General features: G+C 34.8%; 3 protein-coding genes and 1 pseudogene across 3 annotated transcripts; 1 reads left to right on the forward strand and 3 right to left on the reverse strand.

Annotated features, from left to right (window-relative positions):
* Nucleotides 107-1,210, forward strand: LOC109231742 (the record flags this gene model as incomplete). Its single annotated transcript, XM_019397375.1, is given in 2 exon segments — nt 107-262; nt 801-1,210. Coding segments are annotated over 2 exon segments (378 nt in total). The 3' UTR covers nt 1,104-1,210.
* On the reverse strand, nt 4,584-10,550 carry LOC109231418 (putative receptor-like protein kinase At3g47110). Its single transcript, XM_019397083.1, has 9 exons — nt 10,383-10,550; nt 8,168-8,574; nt 7,816-8,113; nt 7,654-7,725; nt 7,422-7,607; nt 6,949-7,260; nt 6,816-6,872; nt 5,275-6,747; nt 4,584-5,186 (listed from the first exon to the last, which is right to left on the reverse strand). The coding sequence occupies exons 1-9, from the start codon at nt 10,540-10,542 to the stop codon at nt 4,837-4,839; spliced, it is 3,315 nt and encodes a 1,104-aa protein (XP_019252628.1). The 5' UTR covers nt 10,543-10,550; the 3' UTR covers nt 4,584-4,836.
* LOC109230708 (receptor kinase-like protein Xa21) lies at nt 6,711-8,160 on the reverse strand. Its single transcript, XM_019396111.1, has 4 exons — nt 7,816-8,160; nt 7,654-7,725; nt 7,422-7,568; nt 6,711-7,260 (listed from the first exon to the last, which is right to left on the reverse strand). Exons 1-4 carry the CDS (start codon nt 8,141-8,143, stop codon nt 6,857-6,859), a joined length of 951 nt encoding a protein of 316 aa, XP_019251656.1. The 5' UTR covers nt 8,144-8,160; the 3' UTR covers nt 6,711-6,856.
* Nucleotides 10,974-12,210, reverse strand: LOC109231420 (annotated as a pseudogene).

Below are 20,150 nucleotides of genomic sequence, written 5' to 3' on the forward strand. Positions count from 1 at the left end.
TTTTTTTTTTTTTTTGAGTTAATTTTTCGCACAATTTCTTTGTTATTCAGTATTTGTTGAAACTTGATAATTGACATGTATATATTCATTTATTTATTGGATCTAGTGTCGAGATTATGAACGCTACGAGCACGGAATCCCTTTGACCGAGGTGCGTGTGTTATGCACCAGCTTAGACTTGAACAACATGAATGACAATATTGTGCTTAACTACATCTTCAGGGTGTGGAGCCATCTTCAAACGCTTGATATCACTAATCAGGTTAGTATATTTATTTTCAAGGACTTGATAATATGTAGACGGATATGGCGGGTTCTGTTGGTTCAATAAAACCTACTATTAGTTTTGACTTGAATGATGTATATATGACACATATAATTGGTATAGATATACAATTATTAAGATCACATTAGTTGTGAATCCACTTTAGATTCTGGATTTTCTACAATAATAACAACGGCAAACCCAATGTAATCCCACAAATTGGGGTCTGAGGAGGGTAGTGTGTATGCAGACCTTACCCTTACCTTATGAAGGTAGAAAGACTGTTTTCGATAGACCCTCGGCTCAAGGAGAGATTCTGGAGTTTCTACAATAATAACAACAACAACAAACTCAGTGTAATCCCACAAAGTGGGATCTGAGGAGGGTAGTGTGTATGCAGACTTTACCCCTACCTTATAAAGGTAGAAAGGTTGTTTCCGATAGACCCTCGGCTCAAGGAGAGAATCTGGATTTTATTTGAGAATACTTGTGAAACTTATTCCCCCCCCCCCCCCCCCCCCAACCAATGATGCAGGTTGGGAAGACTGTAGATTATGAATCCGCTTTTCCTCTGGAGTATTGGTTTTGGGAAATGAAAGAGTTGGCAGATAGTTTTACTCATCATCTGAGACGGGTGCGGATTAGAGGGTTTACCGGAAAAGAGCGCGAAATCAGACTCGTAACTCATATGATAAAGAATGCTTGTATGTTGGAGAAGCTAGTAATTCAGTGCAGTGATGGTTGTTCAACACAAGGAGCTGCTGCTACTCAGGGACTACAATCTGTGCCCAGAGCCTCTATTAATGTATCTATAGTCTTGAATATGCCTGGAGATTAACATTTGTTATCAGTTTTGAAGTTTTGAAGTTGGATATTGACACTTTCATTGTCATTTTCTACTATGAAAATTAAAGCCGTCAATATGGGTTAGGCCAGCCCAATCTAGCCTGTGATTTAGTAGAGTTGGGCTAAATTTTTTGGAGCCTATTTAAAAACAAGGTTTTTAAGGGCGGCCCAAGTAAGCCCGTAGCCCGTGAGGCCGGCCCATGCGCTTAATAACGTATTTAATTAAAAATTTAAAAAAAATTATAGGAAACTAAAATAACAAGAAGAGTAGTGTAATCTCAAATTAGTAATCTTTTTTATGTGAATATAAATATTTTTTGGTTCTTAAAATTTTAGTTATTTCTTAATGTCTAACTAATTATACATTTAGATAAAAACGAAGATGTTAAGACATCTTTGTTAATATTGCATTTTAGGTTAAAATTTATATTTTTAAGAATATGAAAAATAATTTTAAAAAGGGGAAGTTTAGCAAGTACGCACGGGGCGGAAAGTATTTGCATGCCTCTACCCATTTTTTTTCCCTATCCATTATTTTAATACTGAGTCAAATGAAATCAAACTAAGCTACTATAAGCCAAGCCAAGCCAAGCCAATTTTTCAAGTCAAAACAAAGCCAAACCAAACCAAATCAAGCCAAGCCAATTCAAGTGACGCGAAATAAAGCCAAGCCAAATTAAGCTAATCTAAGCCAAATGGGTAAAAAGAAGCTAGGATGGGTGGGTAGGTAGGAGTAGTTAGTTTTAATTTGGTAGGTATATATTGTAAATAGTTTTCAAATGGGTAGGAAAGGGTAATTCATTTAAGTTTAATGGGTATTTTGCATAAATTGCTCTTTTTAAAAATGCTGGGCTAGTCCGTCACCCATATAGGGTTGGGTTGGGCTGACCATTTTAAGGTCCATTAAAATAGTGGGGGCCCAGCCCAGTCCGTCAAATGCCAAAGCCCGCGTGGACTGGGCTTGGGCAGGTTAGGTCAGCCGGTATTGACAGCTCTAATGAAAATCCTGTTTACATCGTCATTTATTATCCTGTTTGCAGCGTAATTTTAGTAATAGTAAAACACAGCAACATTACATAAGGAGGTGTTACTCAAATAGTTAGGTTGAAAGAATTGCACAACAATTTGAGAATCAAACTTCTGTTGGGAATTGACACCATTTAATGGAGGCAAGAAATCATCTTAATCAATCAATATTAATCTAGCCTTGAATTTATTTACCGAGCCATCTGCTTTATGCTTGATCTTTTAAATCCACTTGCAGCCAATGGCTTCTTTCCCTGCAGGCAATGAGACTAAGTCTTATTATTTTTTTCCTGGGCATTGATTTCTTCCTGTATAGCATCTCTCCGGCAAGAATGATTGGAGGCTACAGCAAATGATTCAGGTAGAAGATTGAACTGAGATGAGATAAGCTCGATCTTTGAACCGTACCGATATCCGAGAAAAATTGAGATGATTGGGACGATTTCAAAAAGTCTATTATTAGTTATACAAAATAAAGTACGCGAAAAATTAGCATGGTACAAATTTTCTAAAATAACCAGCCGAACTGACTTGGAATAGCATTGACACTTCTACATAATAGCATAGATGACTTGGAATTTGGATTAATTACAAAATATTAGAAATAGATAGACCTAAAATCAAGAAATAAAACATTACAAACGATTTAAATATCTCCTCATCCAAGCATATCTAGCAAAAGATAGAAACCAATAATAAAGGTTGAAAATCTGATACCAACAAGAAACTAATGCTTACTAGAAGAGTTTTAAAATAGTAGTAATTAGCCATCTATAGATACCATTTGTTATATTACGGATTATAGATACCTTTTCTGTGGTTATAAGATGTATTTAAGCTATTGTATTCATGAATACAGTAGCAAAAATAGACGTGATTCAGGGAAATCCAGCTAATCAGTTGTTGTATTCGAGTGTATTCGACTGTATTCACGGCGTGAAATAGGGGATTACACTATTTTTAAAACGGAAAGTGAATCAATTAACATAACAGACTCCTAATATAACTCAACAAACTCAATTATAACATACAAATTTTGTATTTTCAGTTATAAAAAAGATTCTCAACCGAAAAATACCCCAAAAATATAGCAATCTTTAGAGAAGTTATATAATACATCTGAAAACATAAATTATATTAATTAAAAAAAAATATATGAATACATTCATGGCATATAGCGAGACACTGGATACAATGAAATACATAGAATACAGCGCGATACATTGAAATACAATGAAAAAAAAGACAGTGAATACAATGAAATACATGGAATACAACGAGATACATTGAATTACAATGGAAAAAAAAAAGACAATGAATACAATGAAATACATGAAAATACATTGAAATATATTAACAGAAAATAAGTTGCTCAGCCCCAAACTCCGTCGTCTTTGTTCAAGAACAAACCCTAATTTCCGGCGAATCCGCCATACCAACATTTGAAGATACAACACGCGACACCTTTGAGATTTAAAGGTACAACACGCGTCTTCTTATTTTCATTACCTGCTTTTAGTGATTTGGTTAGGGATTTGATTTGCTTTTAGTGACCTTAACAGAGAAATCTCCTTTCTTGATCTCCTAAAATAACTCATAGCTACCAAAAATCCACCATCATTGTCCCAATTGCCGCAACCATTGCTATAAACCCTGCAAAAGGGAAATCACCCCATGGTTTTTCAGGAAGGCAAGGGCTAGACAAGCTCCCGAATGCATCGGGCAATATGTGAACGTAACCCGTGGCGAGAATTGATGACAGAGAAATCGCAATTCAAATATTCGGTGCAAGAATTGATCGGAATGAAAAGAAAGTAGTGTGGGTGAGAGGAATTTTGAGATTGAGCATCGTATTTTCAGAGAATGGGGGAAGAGAATGAGATGTATCAAAGTAGAGAGAGAAAGAAAATAGTGTAATTGAATAGCATATTTAGTGGCTTAAGGCTAGGAGGTAACCAAAATTAAATATTTTGCTATAAACCTTAAAAGGTATATGTAGAATATAATTTTTTTAAATGGTATTTATTTAAAATAAATAAGGTATTAACCTTTGCTATAGGAGGTAAAAATCTCTTTAAAATATTACAGATGTAGAGCCCGTTTGGATGGGCTTGTTTTAAGTGACTTTTAAGCCAAAATAGCTTTTAAGTCATAAGTTAGGAATTCTAACTTTTGGCTTTTGGCTTGTTTTTGTCATTTTAACTTAAAACAAGTGCTTAAAAGCACTTTATTTTTTTATCCAAACACTACAAAATGGTTTAAAAGCTATTTTGATTTAAAGGCACTTAAAACAAGCCAATCCAAACAGGCTTGTAACCTCAAGAGTGTGAGCCTTGCATAATAGATCAACAACAACAACAATCCAATAAAATCTCACAAGTGGAGTCTGGGGAGACCTTACCCCTACCCGAGGGAGTAGAGAGGTTGTTTTCGATAGACCATCGGCTCAAGAAGATGAAAAGAGACAATATATTCGTACCATCAACATAAACCATAAAAATAATAACAGCATAAGAACCAGAAAATAGATGAAAAGCAATAACAATAACCAATAAATAAGGCCCGACACTATGAAAAAAGCCGCCTTGCATGCCAGATCATTACTTACAATTACGCACAATTGCGCGTAATTGAAAGCTCAACACAACCATCATATATAGGTAATGAAGCAGCAATCGAGAGTCGATCGCTGATTCCACCTAGCAGCAACTACTGACAAAGTGGAGCCTTATCTTTGTAAGTGTTGAAAGAGCCTCTTCCATACTAATTCTTGCATCAGGTGTCATCACAGTGCAACTCAAAGCTAATTCCATGATAGATAGCAGACACTGCATCTTTGCATCAGTTTGTTCATCCCCTGGATGTACCAAATTAGCATCCACCACATTATGAATTCCACCTGGAAAAGAATCGCTAACCCAACTTCTTATGCTCAATTCTCCGGTAAATATATCATCACTTGGTCTCATTCTTGTAAACGTCTCCATCATCAGGATGCCAAAACTATAAACATCGCAGCTCGTGGATACTATACCATCCTGTCCATACTCTACAATCATGCATGGTAAAAAATGATCAAGGAACATGCTAAGCACTATTTAGGTTATTTTAAAGATGTAAGTAAAAAGTTCTGATACCTGGAGCGATATATCCTAGGGTTGCAATTGTACGTGTTTGAACAAAATCCTCCCCTACATCCAACAATTTCGCGATGCCAAAATCACTGACATGGCCAACCATTTCTTGATCTAGCAAGACATTGCTTGGTTTTAAGTCGCAATGCACCACAGGTGATGAATAACCATTGTGGAGATAGTCCATGGAAGATGCAACATCTATCATTATATCTAATCTATGCATCATGTCTAAGAAAAAGTTATGAGAATACAACCATTTTTCAAGTGTTCCATTCGGCATGTATTCCAATACTAAGGCTTTGAAATCAAGGTTGGAGCAACTAGTGATGACTTTAGTAAGATTTCGATGGCGGAGGTTGCGCAACATCTCACATTCTGTATCAAAACTTTTGAATGCACCCTCCAATTGCACATTGAATACCTTTGCTGCGAAAAAGGTACCATCCTTAAGTATCCCTTTGTAGACCTTGCTGAAACTCCCATTACCAAGCAAGTTGCTTTCACTGAATCCTTCTGTTGCTTGTTCAAGTTCATAATAAGAAATTCTTTCATGCTCTTTAACGAGCGACAAATCAGCTTGATCTTCATTCTTTTTCATCTTTCTCCATCTTAACACCGCATATCCAACGACCAATGCAAAGAGTGATCCCATCCCTAACAAAGTATATAAACCTATAAGCACTCTTTTTCTTCTTGACTTCTTTGTATATTTTGGAGGACATCGTTTCACGTTAAATCGGGAGTCACCACAGAGTGCATCATTGGACAGGAAGGATTGGCTCGTGATATTTGCAAAAGGTCCACCGGTGGGAATTTCACCACTAAGTGTATTAAATGAGATGTTCAAGTGTTTAATATACACAAGAGCTTCTAATGACTTTGGAATCTCACCACTAAGATTGTTAAAGGACAAATCCAAGAATTCCAAGGCAAGAATTTTCCCTAATGAATCTGGAATAGGCCCATCTAATTTATTGTGTGCTAAAGAAAGATTGGTCAATCTATCTAGACCTCCTATAGAGCTAGGGATATTACCTGAGAAATTATTTTTTGACAGTTCAATGAGTGTGGCAGCCTTCAAATTTCCAATCTCCAGAGGAATTTTCCCACTTAATAAATTGGACGAAACATTGAATTCTATGATATCTCGAAGGCTTCCCAAGCTTGCGGGTAATCTCGAATTCAGCCTGTTGTAAGCCAGATTAAGTGTCCTTAAACTGGTAATGGTCCCTAAGCATGGTGGCACTGAACCGGCAATCTGATTTTCCGATAGGTCTAATTCTCCAAGATTCTGTAAATTACAGATAACATCTGGTATGGTTCCTCCAATCTTGTTTTTATGTAGGTACATTTCTTGAAGTTTCAGCATGCGTTCGATGGTTTTTGGAATATATCCACTCAACTTATTGTTACATAGACTCATCCTTGTCATTCCAGTAATATTACCAATTTCTTCAGGAATGAGCCCTTCAGCTTACAACCTTGTCCATCAAAAATCTGCAGAGAGTTAGAGAAATTCCCAACAGATTGAGGTAAAACACCATCAAACGGATTGTCAGAGAACCTGAGCTCTCTCAGTTTCCTACAATTTGTCAAAGCTGTTAGGAAGCTCAATGTTGAATCGCTGAAAAAAGTATTCGCCCCCAAGGACAAACTCAAGGTATTCTAAGTTACCAAGTGATTCAAGAATTGGACCTGTGAATCTGTTGTGTGTGAGACCAAGTTTTCTGAGTCTTGACGAATTTGAGATAGTAGCAGACATAAAACCACTCAGATCATTACCACCACAAAGAAGTTCTTCTAGGCTGGGCATTTTACGGCCTAAATCTGAAGGTAGAGTACCTGAAAGCCTATTTACTCCAAGTCCAAGGGTCCTCAGTGCCGATATGTTGAAAATGCTTGCAGGAACAGAACTAGTAAACTCGTTTACAGTTAAATCCAGATACTGTAGATTCTTAAGATTACCTAGCTCCGCCGGTATCTCTCCTGTCATGTGGGGGAAATATATGAGTACCGATTTGGCGGAAAAGAAAAGAAACAAAAGATAGTAGTACTAGTAAATCATTCATGAAGTCAATTTATGGTTCTAAATTTTATGATGTTCATTGAATTAGTTAACAGATGCAGAAACTAGGATTTTCCTGAACCTGTGAAACTGTTGTACGAGAGATAAAGTGTTCTGAGTCTTGAAGAATTTGAGATTGAAGCAGAGATAGAACCACTCAGATTATTCGATCTGCAAGAAAATTCTTCTAAGCTGGGAACTCCACGGCCAAAATCGGATGGTAGACGACCTGAAAGCCTGTTTTCAGAAAGATCTAAGAACTGCATTGCTGACAAGCATTGCTGACAAGTTGAAAATGTTTGTAGGGATAGTACCCGTAAACTCGTTGTTGGATAATCCCAGCAACCGCAGTTTCTTTAGATTACCTAGCTCCACTGGTATCTCTCCTGTCAAGTGGAAAAACACTATATGAGTACCAATCTGCAGGACGAATATTTTAATTAGATTTCTTGTAAAAAGTAGTACTATTGCACTACCTTGCAAGTGCTGATATCCAAGATATAATTCTGTAAGATCTTTTAAGTTGGCTAACTCTCTTGGTATAGTTCCAGTGAACTTATTGCCAGACAATGACAAGATCTGAAGCTTTCTGCACATTCCTAGGTTTGGTGGAATAACACCGTCTAGGTTGTTAACTGGGATGTGAAGAACTTCCAAGTTTGGAAGATTTTCACATATAGTTGTTGGAAGATTACCAGCAACATTGTTTTTGAAAAGAGTAATGATCCGCATTGCGGTAATGTTAAAGATTGATGGAGGTATAGAGCCAGTAAGCTGGTTTAGTTGTAGGTCTAGGATAGTCATGTAACGAAGATTACCGAGTTCTTAAGGGATCTCTCCTTCAAGAAAATTGCCCGACACGCCCAATCTTTCTAGTTTTGTTAGATTGGAAAGGGAAGGTGGAATTTTCCCGTAAAATTGGTTGCTCGAAAGGCGCAGAGCGCGAAGGTTTGGTAACAGACTTAAGAATGATGGAATGACACCAGTAAAGTTATTGCTTTCGACAATAATCATTTTCAACCTCTGCAAATGAGACAACTCTTCTGGCAACTTTCCATGAAAAGTGTCGTTACTGATGTCAAGGGAAACAAGAAATGAGAGGTTTCCAACATGTGGAGGAACGGTACCATAAAGTTGCATGCTAGAAATGTCTAAAGCTGTGACTCTATTGTGGCGCGAGCTACAAGTGATGCCAATCCAGCTGCAAACCGGGCTGGAGGACGACCAGTTGCTTGCTATGATATCATTAGGATCAGAAGAAGAAATGTGAGATTTCAAGGCAAGAAGAGCATCTTTATCTGTGCTAATATTGCGAACAATAGCCAGTGAAGTATGGTAATGAAGCAGAAGAATGAAAACAGCAAGACCAAACAGAAGATTGCAACTTCTGCCCATAGCTATTAACCAAGAATTGATGAGGCAAAGCAATGATCAATTTTTATGGTTTGAGCATACAACAACAAGTCTCTGTTAACTTTATGGTATCAAATTCATTGCATGCAAATGTACTGTCATTAGTAAACCGATGTATGATTGAGGGGAGACAGCATTTTATTATAAAAGACATTTTAAAAATAGTTGTTGACTTGGCTATCTTAATTGGGGGTCTGGTGCCATAGTGGAAAGACGTTTAGGCTGAGGGCAATTTTGCACACTTTATTAACGGTAAGGGTGGATTTAAACAAAAAGTATAACGAAGGATACATGTAAATTATCGGGCTTTTTCCCCTTTTTCTTTCGCTAGTTTCTAATCCTCGCCCCAACTTTTTTTTTTTTTTAATTTTCTTGAGACACATGGTTTTTATTTTCTTTTTATCTTATTGGTAAATTCAGAGAGTTTCTATTCACTCTTAAAGTATCCTCTTAAATTTTTTAATTTACATTATTTTTTTATGATTTGCTTCCCAAAGTATATCTTATTTATTTGAACTATATGATAATTTCAAGTATGTATAACGCTTAAAAGAGAATGGTGACGTGTCCGCATGTTATTGACTCCAGGATGTAAGTTAGGTGTCATACATTCTTTATTTTCTTACAATAATAATTAGGTCAAACATAAGTAGAATAATATTTACAACAAGAATCTGAATTAAGGTGACCTTCATATATCCCCAAAAGGCATGATCCTGCGGAGTATGTATAGGGTGGATCCATCTAACTGTTTCTTCTAGCATGATTTCTTAATTTTGGAAAAAAAAATATAGGAATCATAAATTAATAGAAAGTAACAAAAATTATAAATAATTGATCATATGAAAAAATAATTTAAAAATTATAGTCAGACGATTTAGTGTTTCGACTTCCATACAGTATTACTATTGTTCATTGTGAGATCGGTGCAATTAATATATACTCAAATGAATATAGGTGTCTTTTTTCCAAGAGTTTTAAGTTTTTAGGTGGAATGGTAATAAGTACTCCTTCATTCTTAGCCAGAGGTCTCGAATTCGAGTCCTTGGGTAAGGAGTCGCCTTTGTTAGGGAGCGCTTTACCCCCAATGTGGGACTTCCAGGCGCGAATCGGAATTTAGTCAGGCCCCGATGTATGTACCGGACACTAGGTGGGAAACCGAAAAAAAATAAGTTTTTAGATGAAGCGGATCAAAGCAGTTGGAGATGATGAGTTCAAATCTCACCGTCAATTTACGTACTTAAAGATTCATGCAGAATGTAAGAATTGAATAAATAAATTAAAGAGTCTCTTCCGTAATATTTTAAGCTTTTAAAAAAGATTGTTCGCTCAAATTCGACATGAGGAGTAATGACCACAACGGGGTGTGGTGCGATGAATGAGATCCCTTCAACCTTAACCAGATATCTCGAGTTCGAGCCCTAGAAATGGAAAAACCCCTAGTAAGGAGAGCTTCATAAGAACTTGTTTAGATAGTTGTTACCAATATACTATATTGTATTGTTATTTTAAATAATGAGTCTATGCGATATTGCGATGCGAATTTGAGTTTTCATTATGCTAGTTATCACGATCAAGTTAAAGAAATTATTAGCATGATGTTTCTCAGAGCGATGAGTTGGAGGAATACCTGCTTCATATTCAGTCGAAGGTTTCGCATTGCCAAGCTGAAGGAACCCTAAAGCCGGTGGAAGAGGATATATAGTTGGAAAATCCTTGAAAAGCTTCATGTCCAGAAGGCAGCTTATGGTGGTGATAGTGGTGATTATGGTGGTGGTGCTGACAACCATGGTGGTAGTGCGTCATCTTGTCCTTTCACTTGGAATGAAAATTTTGAATTCAGAAGCTGTATGAGTGATAAGAAAAGGATATTGGATCTATCAATCCCAAAAACTATCTCATGAGGTAAGGATTGCCCAAAACAAATATAAGGAGACCAAATTCCTATCTCACTGCTAATGTGGGACTTCTAATACCACACCCACCCCCCTTCTGCGGCACGCCCAGACCCTGCCAACTGGCGCATGGGTCTGATACCATGTAAATAAATAGACATAAATTCTAATTCAACCCCAAAAACTAGCTCATGAGATAAGATTGCCAAAAGCTATACAAGAAAACTAAATTCCCATCATGCAACCAATGTGATACTTCTAACAGCATGTAATGGGACTTGTAATACCATTCAGTTAATTTTCTAAACCTCGTAGATTAGTCCGCAAGAATTTCTTCATATGAATAAGCAGACAACCAAGATCTGCCTCCACATACCCATCCTCGGCACAAATCCGTGTCTCACCATCTGCCTCAACACCCAGTCTAAATACCCAAGAAGCTTCCCATTACAAAGGCCATGTATCAACAGCTTATAAGACTCAAAACTTGGATTCACCCTCTTTGCAATCGTAACAGCCATAAAATCTTTTGCCTCCAAATACCTCTTGGCATCAAGCAAAGCATACAACACCTCCTGATATGTCCCTGGATTCGGATCACAACCTTTCAGCATTACTTTCTTGAACATCTCAATCCCCTCTGTTAACTCTTCGTTGCTTCCTGAGCCCCGAAATCAACGTGATAAACACGATAGCATCCGGTTCAACATTCTCTTTTTCCATGCTCTCTAACAAGCCCAAAGCCTTATCAACGCGACTGCGCTCACATAAAGCATGCATGATAGTAGAAAACGTCTTCACATTGGGTTGACATTTCTGCATAGGAAATTCATCGAACACCTTTTATGCAGCATCCATCTCCCCACAACGACACAAACCCTTAATGATAATATTGAAACAACAAGCATCAATCTCGACACCCAACTCAGAAGCACGAATATACACCTTATGAACAACATCAAATTGTTTGGTATTCACTAACAAATTCAGTACAAAATTGAAGGTTTTCACACTTGGCCAGCACTTATAATTAGGCATATCAAAAAGGGTCTCAATTGCTCTATTAATTCTACCAGCTAAATGCCCATAAATCTTAATAACATTATAGAAAAAATCATCAGAAAGTCTACACTTTCTTTCAAATTTGATCTTTTCCATAAGTGTCTCAATTGCATCAAAATTCTTAGCCATTGCTAGGTTTTTGACAACCACACTGTAAATGGCCTCATTGGGTTTATAATCTTTTCGTTTTGAGATTTGATTCAGTAAATTTAGAGCTGAATTTGGGTCTTTTAGATTTTGGAAAATTTTGATGACCTCATTTGGGCTTAACCAGTCTTTGTAGTTGACAAGGTTGATGTCATCAGATTTTTGTATTTGAGATGATGAAAATGGACGTGAAGGTGGAAAATATAGTGGAGATTGAAAGATTAATCTGTGGATAATGGGTCTGTAAGAGAGAAAAAGAACTAAAAACGTTGTTTTTGTTATAAAACCATAAAAGAAGTAAAAAGAGTTGTTATTTATTTGGAATGAATTACAATGGAATAGTAAAAAGAGCATTGTTATTTATATAGGAAAAGACTGACTTAGCCACCAATATTCACCTTAAATAAAATGCTATTTATAACACTCTCTCTTGAATGTCTATTCAACATATAATGTGCCTCGTTAAAACCTTAACTAAAATAAAACCCAGTGAAAAAAAATCTATAGAAGGAAAAAGAGTCACTTATCTAACAATACGTTTTTTGGTTGCCTGGTTAAAAATCTTGCAAGGAAAACCAATGGGACAAAATCTTGTAAGAAAAAAAGAGTACAACGCGTATTAATTTCCCCTGATGAGAGCATCAATTCACATCCTTGAGCCTTCGCATTACAATCTTGTGCACCATCTTCAAAAGACCGTTGGTAGAGACGTGATAAACAAATCAGCCATATTAACTTGAATGAATTTGTTTCACCTTGAAATCACCATTCTTGATAGAGATGTATTGTCTTCATATGATCTTGTGGAATCGCCATTTCAATATCATCACATAGGGGCAAAAACTCATGCTATCATATTATCATGTGTATAATTATAGCAGGATATATTTGTGCACAAATTGCATTGAGGATGTGGTACTTCAAGATCAGTATATGCTTTAAGCAATTTAAATCCTTTTGGGATTGTCATATAAATATAGTCAAATAAGCCATTTAAATGGACTTTAGATGCATATCAACTTTTCATGTCATGCTAGACATATAAGATAAATAAAAGTGATTGCACACACCATTGACTTTATACTTTCAAGTGTTTGAACTGTAGGTCCAAAACAACATGTCTTTCATATGAAACCAATTCTACTTGAATAGTTTGTCTAGACTTAAGATGCTTATATATATTTAGCACTATCATAATGTTGTCGACGGACATTTTATATCGGTTTCAACCTCCTTATTTTTCATAAAGACATAACATCGAGATCTCTTCATTCATATATTCAGGTACCTGAATCTCTCATGAGATTTTATGAAGTGTTATGTCATGTGACCTTCTAGATCACTTGCCTCCTTTATTATGATCATTTAGATCATTTGCTCATCTTCTTTATCAAAAAGTTTATTTGAAACCCATTTGTCTATACGCTTTAAGCGTACCATAGACTTTGTCCGTCTAGGACTTACTATAAGCGTTTGCAATGAGAATATAATTACTTTGTTTGGGTCAGCAAATGCGTCTAGCATGCTTTACAATATATTGCAAATGCATTATCTTTTTTTATGAACCTCAAGTTCATATTATCTTACTCGAGGATCTAGACGTACAAATGATAATTTATTCCGCGTAACTTTTTCTCAACTATTTATCCTGTCTCCCCCTCATGTTAGAAAAACTAACTTGTTTCCTCAACTTTGAGAACCCATCTTTGTGCGTTATGGTGTTAATCAAAATATATACCGCACATCAATAATAATAAGATGATATTATTTGGTTCCTGAACCTGAACCACTTGTGAGGGGAGAATGTAATGTACTTTCGTATATAACCTATATCAAACTGATATAGATAACTTTGCTCTCATAAGCAATAGTTTAGCTATTAAGTGGAGGCACTCAATAAATTATTTTGTTAAACTAACTGTGAGTAAACCAACTTATCAAGATGAACTTCTTGAATAGAAAATCTGGAAATTATGCTCGAAATTAAATTATTGAGCAAGTTACCTCGCAAACATCGGCCAGGTTTCGTGTTAATAATAATCGCACATGTAACCATCTCATAGATGAATCTTATGTGGTATACATGGAAGGTGAATGAGCCCATATTCACATTTGATATTTCCAGTATTCATGGGATTGAATCCCAATTTTAATTGGTCTATTAATTATTGAGAACAAATAACATAAGAGAATTAGTAAAGAACTTTCTAGTTCTTTAATATTTACCCATGTGAATTCTCTTTTGTTTTATGCACATCATACTTAAATTAACATGGCTAAACCAATTATGCCAACTGAATAAATTATCAATATAGATAAACTTCAGCTTTACACCATGACATGTGCAATTATCAATAAACTCCAAGTTTATTATGATATGGGTTTTTATATCAATAAACTTCTATTTTTATTGTGACATTCTTTTATTTCTGTAGTACAAACTGGAGAATAAAGCGGGTAGATTTTCACATACATATTGTCCCGTTACAAGTTGTAGTAATAGAAGATATTAAATCTTTCCTTTATTTATAGTCTCAATATAACCAAGCGCTTTCACGAATACTTTAGAAACTAAATAAGTTTCTTTGAGACTTACTACGACACAACACCTTATTGATAATCAATTTTATTTCTCTAAAATAGTAATAATTGGCTCTTTCAGAGCTGTTAATTAATTTGGTACTACCACATATTTATCAACATCCATATGGTAAATATCTCTTTTAAAGAGAAAGTTATACCATTATGGTTATGGTCAAATTATAAGCAAAATATGTTTCTTGCATTACCGTTGTCTTTTAATAATCACATTGCCAAAATATTTTGGCGTACAATAAGTACGTGACCAGTGACCATTTACCCCATATAATGACATTATTTTCTTATTTCCTTTCAAACCTCATTCTAGAGGTGAGTGTGGTATATTCACTACCACTAGCACGTTCATATTCTTCCAAGAATGAATATGTATTCATAAATCAGATGTTGTCAGATTCACATCATGAATGGACCATAATCATATATATGTGCTTTACAAAATCTCATGTCAAATCAATGACAAATATTACTTTCACAAAGTGGGGGATTATTTTGAGAATCCTTATTATTCTTATTACCATAATGATGACGATTATAATTTCGTCTATTGCCACGTCCACATCCATTGATACATTCATAGTAATAATCTTGTCTTCTTTTGGACTTATCACATACTGCTATCACATTCTCTTAAGGGAATGATAATGAAGCAAATCTAATGGACGGGTTTCCAATTCTTTGCCCACAATCATACATGAATTTGATCATGGCAAGGCATAAAATTTTACCACTTTGGGTGGTTATAATTTCTTTCAAACTCCATTAGAGTTACAATCTTGATTGTCTTTGCTTGTATTTAAAATCAATAGAATGTCAAAAAAAAAAAAAATTAAAAGAGAAAAATAACGTAAAATACTTACCTTAAATCCAGAATTTAATCATGAAGGAAGTTCATGGAACAATTGACAATCATTATGCTCAATCACAAAGCTTCTATCCAATTGGTTAGAGTCTCGTGCTGATAACGTGTTATAAAATAATAAAAGAAGTAAAAGAGCATTGCAGAGAAAAGTAGAGAGAGAAAATTCTTATTGATTTGGAATGAATTACAATGGAATAGGACTCCTCTATTTATAGGGAAAGAGTGACTTAGCCACCAAGTAAAATCCCTAAAATCTCTCTAAAATATAGACATTCACCTTAAATAAAATTCTACTTATAACAGTTTTATTGTCAAAGCCAAAAGCCGTAGAATATGTGCAATAGCAATAATTTCACAGTTTTAAAGAAATCCTAAGCTTTGATGTGAATATTTACTCATACGTTAAATCAAATAATTTAATCTTAAAAGTTAAAACAAAAAAGGGCCTAAATGCCCTTTTACTATATGAAATAGGATAGGCTAGCCCTCCGTTAAACGTTGATCTCTAATATGCCATTGCCGTCAACAAATGGGCTCTTAATGCCCTCCATCACCAACGGGAGACTCATAAAGCCATGTGGATATATATTTTTGCATTTTAAAAATCCAAAACCTGATTAAAAAAGCCAGATGCATCTATGAGGGCAAGTTAGACCCAATTCGAATTGTACAGAGGCATATATGAGTGGGTTATAATAGTCATTTCTCAAACACTTCCACAACTCCATATCAGTTTACTTAGACACTTATTTGACAACACCAAACTAATTATCACAGCAAATAAACTCAGTGATAGATACAAACATTCAAATGAACGGTAATGACTTCATTAAATCCTTGTGCAAAAATATAATGCTTCATTACATAACAAAGGACAACAATTAAACCACAATATCGCTAACATTACAAATCATTTCCCCTTGATTCAAAGAACAGAACAAAACATCTCAATATCACACACATGAAAATCCACATCTTCTTCGAAGTTTAGCATCAAGCACAACTAAGTACTCTAAATCAGTCACTTTCTTCATTAGAACATTTCTTTCCAATTCCAGGCTTCTATTCCTCCATGATCGACGAGCATCATAACATTCTCAATATCGGCAACTTTCCTTTGGAGAGTATTTCTTTCACGGATTAGAGCTTCCTTTTCCTTCTTTAAAGTGCATATGAGACTTGAAACTCTAAAAGGAAGCTCTTCATATTGCCATTCCCAATAGGAATATTTTTCATCCTAAAAACCAAAAATAAATAAAAAAATTTAAAATTTTAAAGATCTATGGGGCTTACGCCTCATGCTTCGTGGCTTGCGCATCACCTCATAGTAGGTAAAGCACCCTGACACATGCCCCGCCTTTTAAAACACTAGTTTTAATAGGTTGGATCACTTTTCTTCAAATTAAAAATAACGTTTAACGAAATCTTCGTACATCTATTGATAACTATTTCACTACTTGAAGGAAAATATTTTATTTATAAATCTGTGAATGATCTCTACACTTCTTTTTTTCCTCCACACATAAAATAAGCTATCAATACCCCTATTTATAATAGTATGAAACCTATTTCAACTAGAAACAGGAAAGCCTATTCCTATATTTATTCTAACTACAAATCCTATGTAGACATGAATTAAATAAATCAAATCCTAAATAATTAAGGTATCCTTCTATAACTTTGAATTAGTTTTCCAACATTCTCCCGTAATTCAAAGTTGTATACGTCTGACTTGTCCGTTGTGCAGTTACGGTGGAGCAATTCTCTCCAACTTTCACTTTTGATGAAACACATGTCTCCATTCCTCAATTTGTTGAAGCACCTGTCTCCAACTCACGTTGATGCACTTTGTCACCAACTGTTGATGCACTTTGTCACCAATACTCAATTTTTGTTGAAGCACCTGTCTCCAACTCACGTTGATGCACTTTGTCACCAACCGTTGATGCACTTTGTCATCAACATCCAATTTTGTTGAAGCACCTGTCTTCAACACCCATACGATGATGCACTTTGTCACCAACACTCAATTTTGCTGAAACACAAAATCAACTTCCAATTTTTTAAACCTCTCTCCAACTTTTAGTGAAGAGTTTCTTCATCCTGTGTCATATTTGTTTGCACCTCTTTAAACTTATTTTTTTTCTTGAATCTGTCATGAAACTTTTCATCGAATAACCTAATTTTTCCGACAACTATCTATGATTTTGCCAACATACTTTTTTGGCCAGACGGGCGGCACCCATTGGCTAGCGCCGCCCGCCGGCAACGAAAGCTACTTGATTCTCTCTCAAGATCGTGGAAGCTCTGATACCAATAGGAAGGAAAGTATTTTATTATAAATCTATGAATGATCTCTACAATTCTTTATTTCCTCCACACATAAAATAAACTATCAATACCCCTATTTATAATAGTATGAAACCTATTTTAACTAGAAACAGGAAAGCCTATTCGTATATTTATTGTAACTACAAATCCTATTTAGACATGAATTAAATAAATCAAATCCTAAATAATTAAGGTATCCTGCTACAACTTTGAATTAGTTCTACAACACTATTTTTTTCCCTTTTCACTAATGTATAATAAATGATTCCATATGATGCAATATATTTTTCCTTGAATTACCACTTTTTCTTTTAATAAATGATTCAAAAAGTAACTCCTAATTCACGTATATATATAACTATAGAAAGTGAATAATTAGAGAATCAAACTTAATTTAGGTCTTCCTAAACACTAGAAAGCAGTTTCCCATACTGAAACAAAAGGACTACACCAAAACCAAATATATTTGGATTTACGTTTGACAGTACAAATTATATTTATAAATACTTCTTATACTATCAACTTTTAAAACTCAATATAACGTATAGGTATATTTCAGCCAATTCTTTCTTTCAAACGTTGGAAATAATGTCAGAAATTGACTTAATTAGCAATCTTCCTGATCATCTCTTATGTTCAATAATCTCATATCTTCCTACAAAAGAAGCCATAGCAACAAGCATATTTTCAAAACGTTGGAAATTCCTATGGAAGTTCTTATCTCGTCTTTCTTTCGATCAACTACAATCAATATCATCGTCTGATATGGATGAGATCTCTTCACAAAATCAAGTACAATCAATATCATCGTCTGATATGGATGAGATCTCTTCACAAAATCAAGTACAATCAATATCATCCTCCGTTGTGGACAAAATTCTCTCGTCACAAATTCGTAATAGTATCGAGTTTTTTCACATGCATCACGTCCCAGAAGATTGGAATAGTACATCAAATAATAACATTCAACAATGGATCGAACATCTCAAAAACGAGAAAAAACTACAAGGGGTTTCTCTACTATATCATCATCCCAAAAATAGCGACATTTACGACGATGACAATTATTATTTCTCGCAAATTTTATTAGAGATAAAGATACCACGAAGTATATTCTGAAGGATTGCATATAGGTGTTCGTAACACGCAGCGGAAGACAATAACAATCCTAGGCAGATTTTTTCGTGTTTAAAATTTATTTACATGTCAAAGATCGGATCTAAGACGTACCTGGTGAAGAGAGTCTCGTTTCAAAATTTCTTCGATAGTGCGAAGACTCTATGCGTATCCACACCGAGACCGATCCTTGCTATCAACTCTTTGATCAATGAAACCCGCGAACAAATTGAACGAAATATTGTGTTGAAATTTTTCTCAAAAATCTCAACTCAAAGGTAGAAGAACAAGAAACACTTTTCTTGCAATTGTATTTTCTCTCTTGGCTTTGTATTATATTATCACTTTCACAAAGTGGTTTTTCTTCTCAAGAATTAATAATGACAAATTTTCTCCATCACCCTTTATATAGCATCACCTATAAACCCTATTCCAATTTGGTTGAGGTAAGTAAAAGTTTATTCCAAAATAAACTTTATCGAATTTTATGGAGAATTAGAAAATCACGTAACTAATGAAAACGTGACTGCCGAGTCCTTCACGTAATTCCTCCAACTCAAAGTTGGATTCTCTTATTTATGAACTTTTCATATATAAGGAAAATATTAATCCCATTCCAAATGGGTTTGAATTTACCGAACGTCCTTTTTTAGGACTTTACACGTAAAGTTATCCAATTCACAATTGGATTCTAACTCATAAAATATATATATATATATATATATATATATATATATATAATAAAATATTAATTAAATATATCAAATATATATATTTTAACCAAGAGATATAATTTTATTTTCTATTCCAAATAGAAAACTTCAATTTGTTTACAATATTAATTATAACCTCTGTGCTAGCAAAGAATATAATAATATTTCATTTGGACAAATAACTAAATTTATTTGACTAATTAAATTCTTTAATTTAATCATCAAATAATGAGTTAATTAATCCTTTAGCAAAGATCAGAACACTCGTAAGTGTGCGACCCCATAGGTTCAATACTAAACTGGTAGTAAATTGATCACATCAGTATACTAATCAAGGGTGGCGTCTAGCAACACTCCTTAACGACCGGATAGTATGAAGTATACAATTTACTCTCAAGAACCAGTAGAAGAATAATGTAGTAATTCCTTCTGTCCTTATAGCTCTGGATCACCCTAGGATATGGTTCAACTGTCAAATCCTAATAGGCGACCAACTATGTGTTCATGTCAAATATAATCGACCATTGAATGACCTAAGAAACTCATTTCTTTTTTCATTCAATTGCCCTGGCCAAGGTCTTAGTTTGGTCGTTTATAATTCATGACAACATGGAGCTTAAACTCATTACCAAGAGTTGATAGATTCCATCTTGATCAATCACTAATTCTACAAG

The sequence above is a fragment of the Nicotiana attenuata genome, chromosome 8 (genome assembly GCF_001879085.1).
Source record: "Nicotiana attenuata strain UT chromosome 8, NIATTr2, whole genome shotgun sequence".
Lineage (NCBI taxonomy): Eukaryota > Viridiplantae > Streptophyta > Magnoliopsida > Solanales > Solanaceae > Nicotiana > Nicotiana attenuata.

What these genes read in the sequence shown, in the direction of transcription:
- LOC109230708 (XM_019396111.1), bottom strand. Translation starts at nt 8,143, where the DNA reads ATGACTATCCTAGACCTACAACTAAACCAGCTTACTGGCTCTATACCT. An exon ending in TGGATATCAGCACTTGCAAG is followed by an intron (nt 7,726 to 7,815) that starts GTAGTGCAATAG and finishes TCCACTTGACAG; the next exon opens with GAGAGATACCAGTGGAGCTA. An exon ending in CTCGTACAACAGTTTCACAG is followed by an intron (nt 7,261 to 7,421) that starts GTTCAGGAAAAT and finishes CCCACATGACAG; the next exon opens with GAGAGATACCGGCGGAGCTA.
- LOC109231418 (XM_019397083.1), bottom strand. Translation starts at nt 10,542, where the DNA reads ATGGTTGTCAGCACCACCACCATAATCACCACTATCACCACCATAAGC. An exon ending in TGGATATCAGCACTTGCAAG is followed by an intron (nt 7,726 to 7,815) that starts GTAGTGCAATAG and finishes TCCACTTGACAG; the next exon opens with GAGAGATACCAGTGGAGCTA. An exon ending in TCCAATTCTTGAATCACTTG is followed by an intron (nt 6,873 to 6,948) that starts GTAACTTAGAAT and finishes GCTTCCTAACAG; the next exon opens with CTTTGACAAATTGTAGGAAA.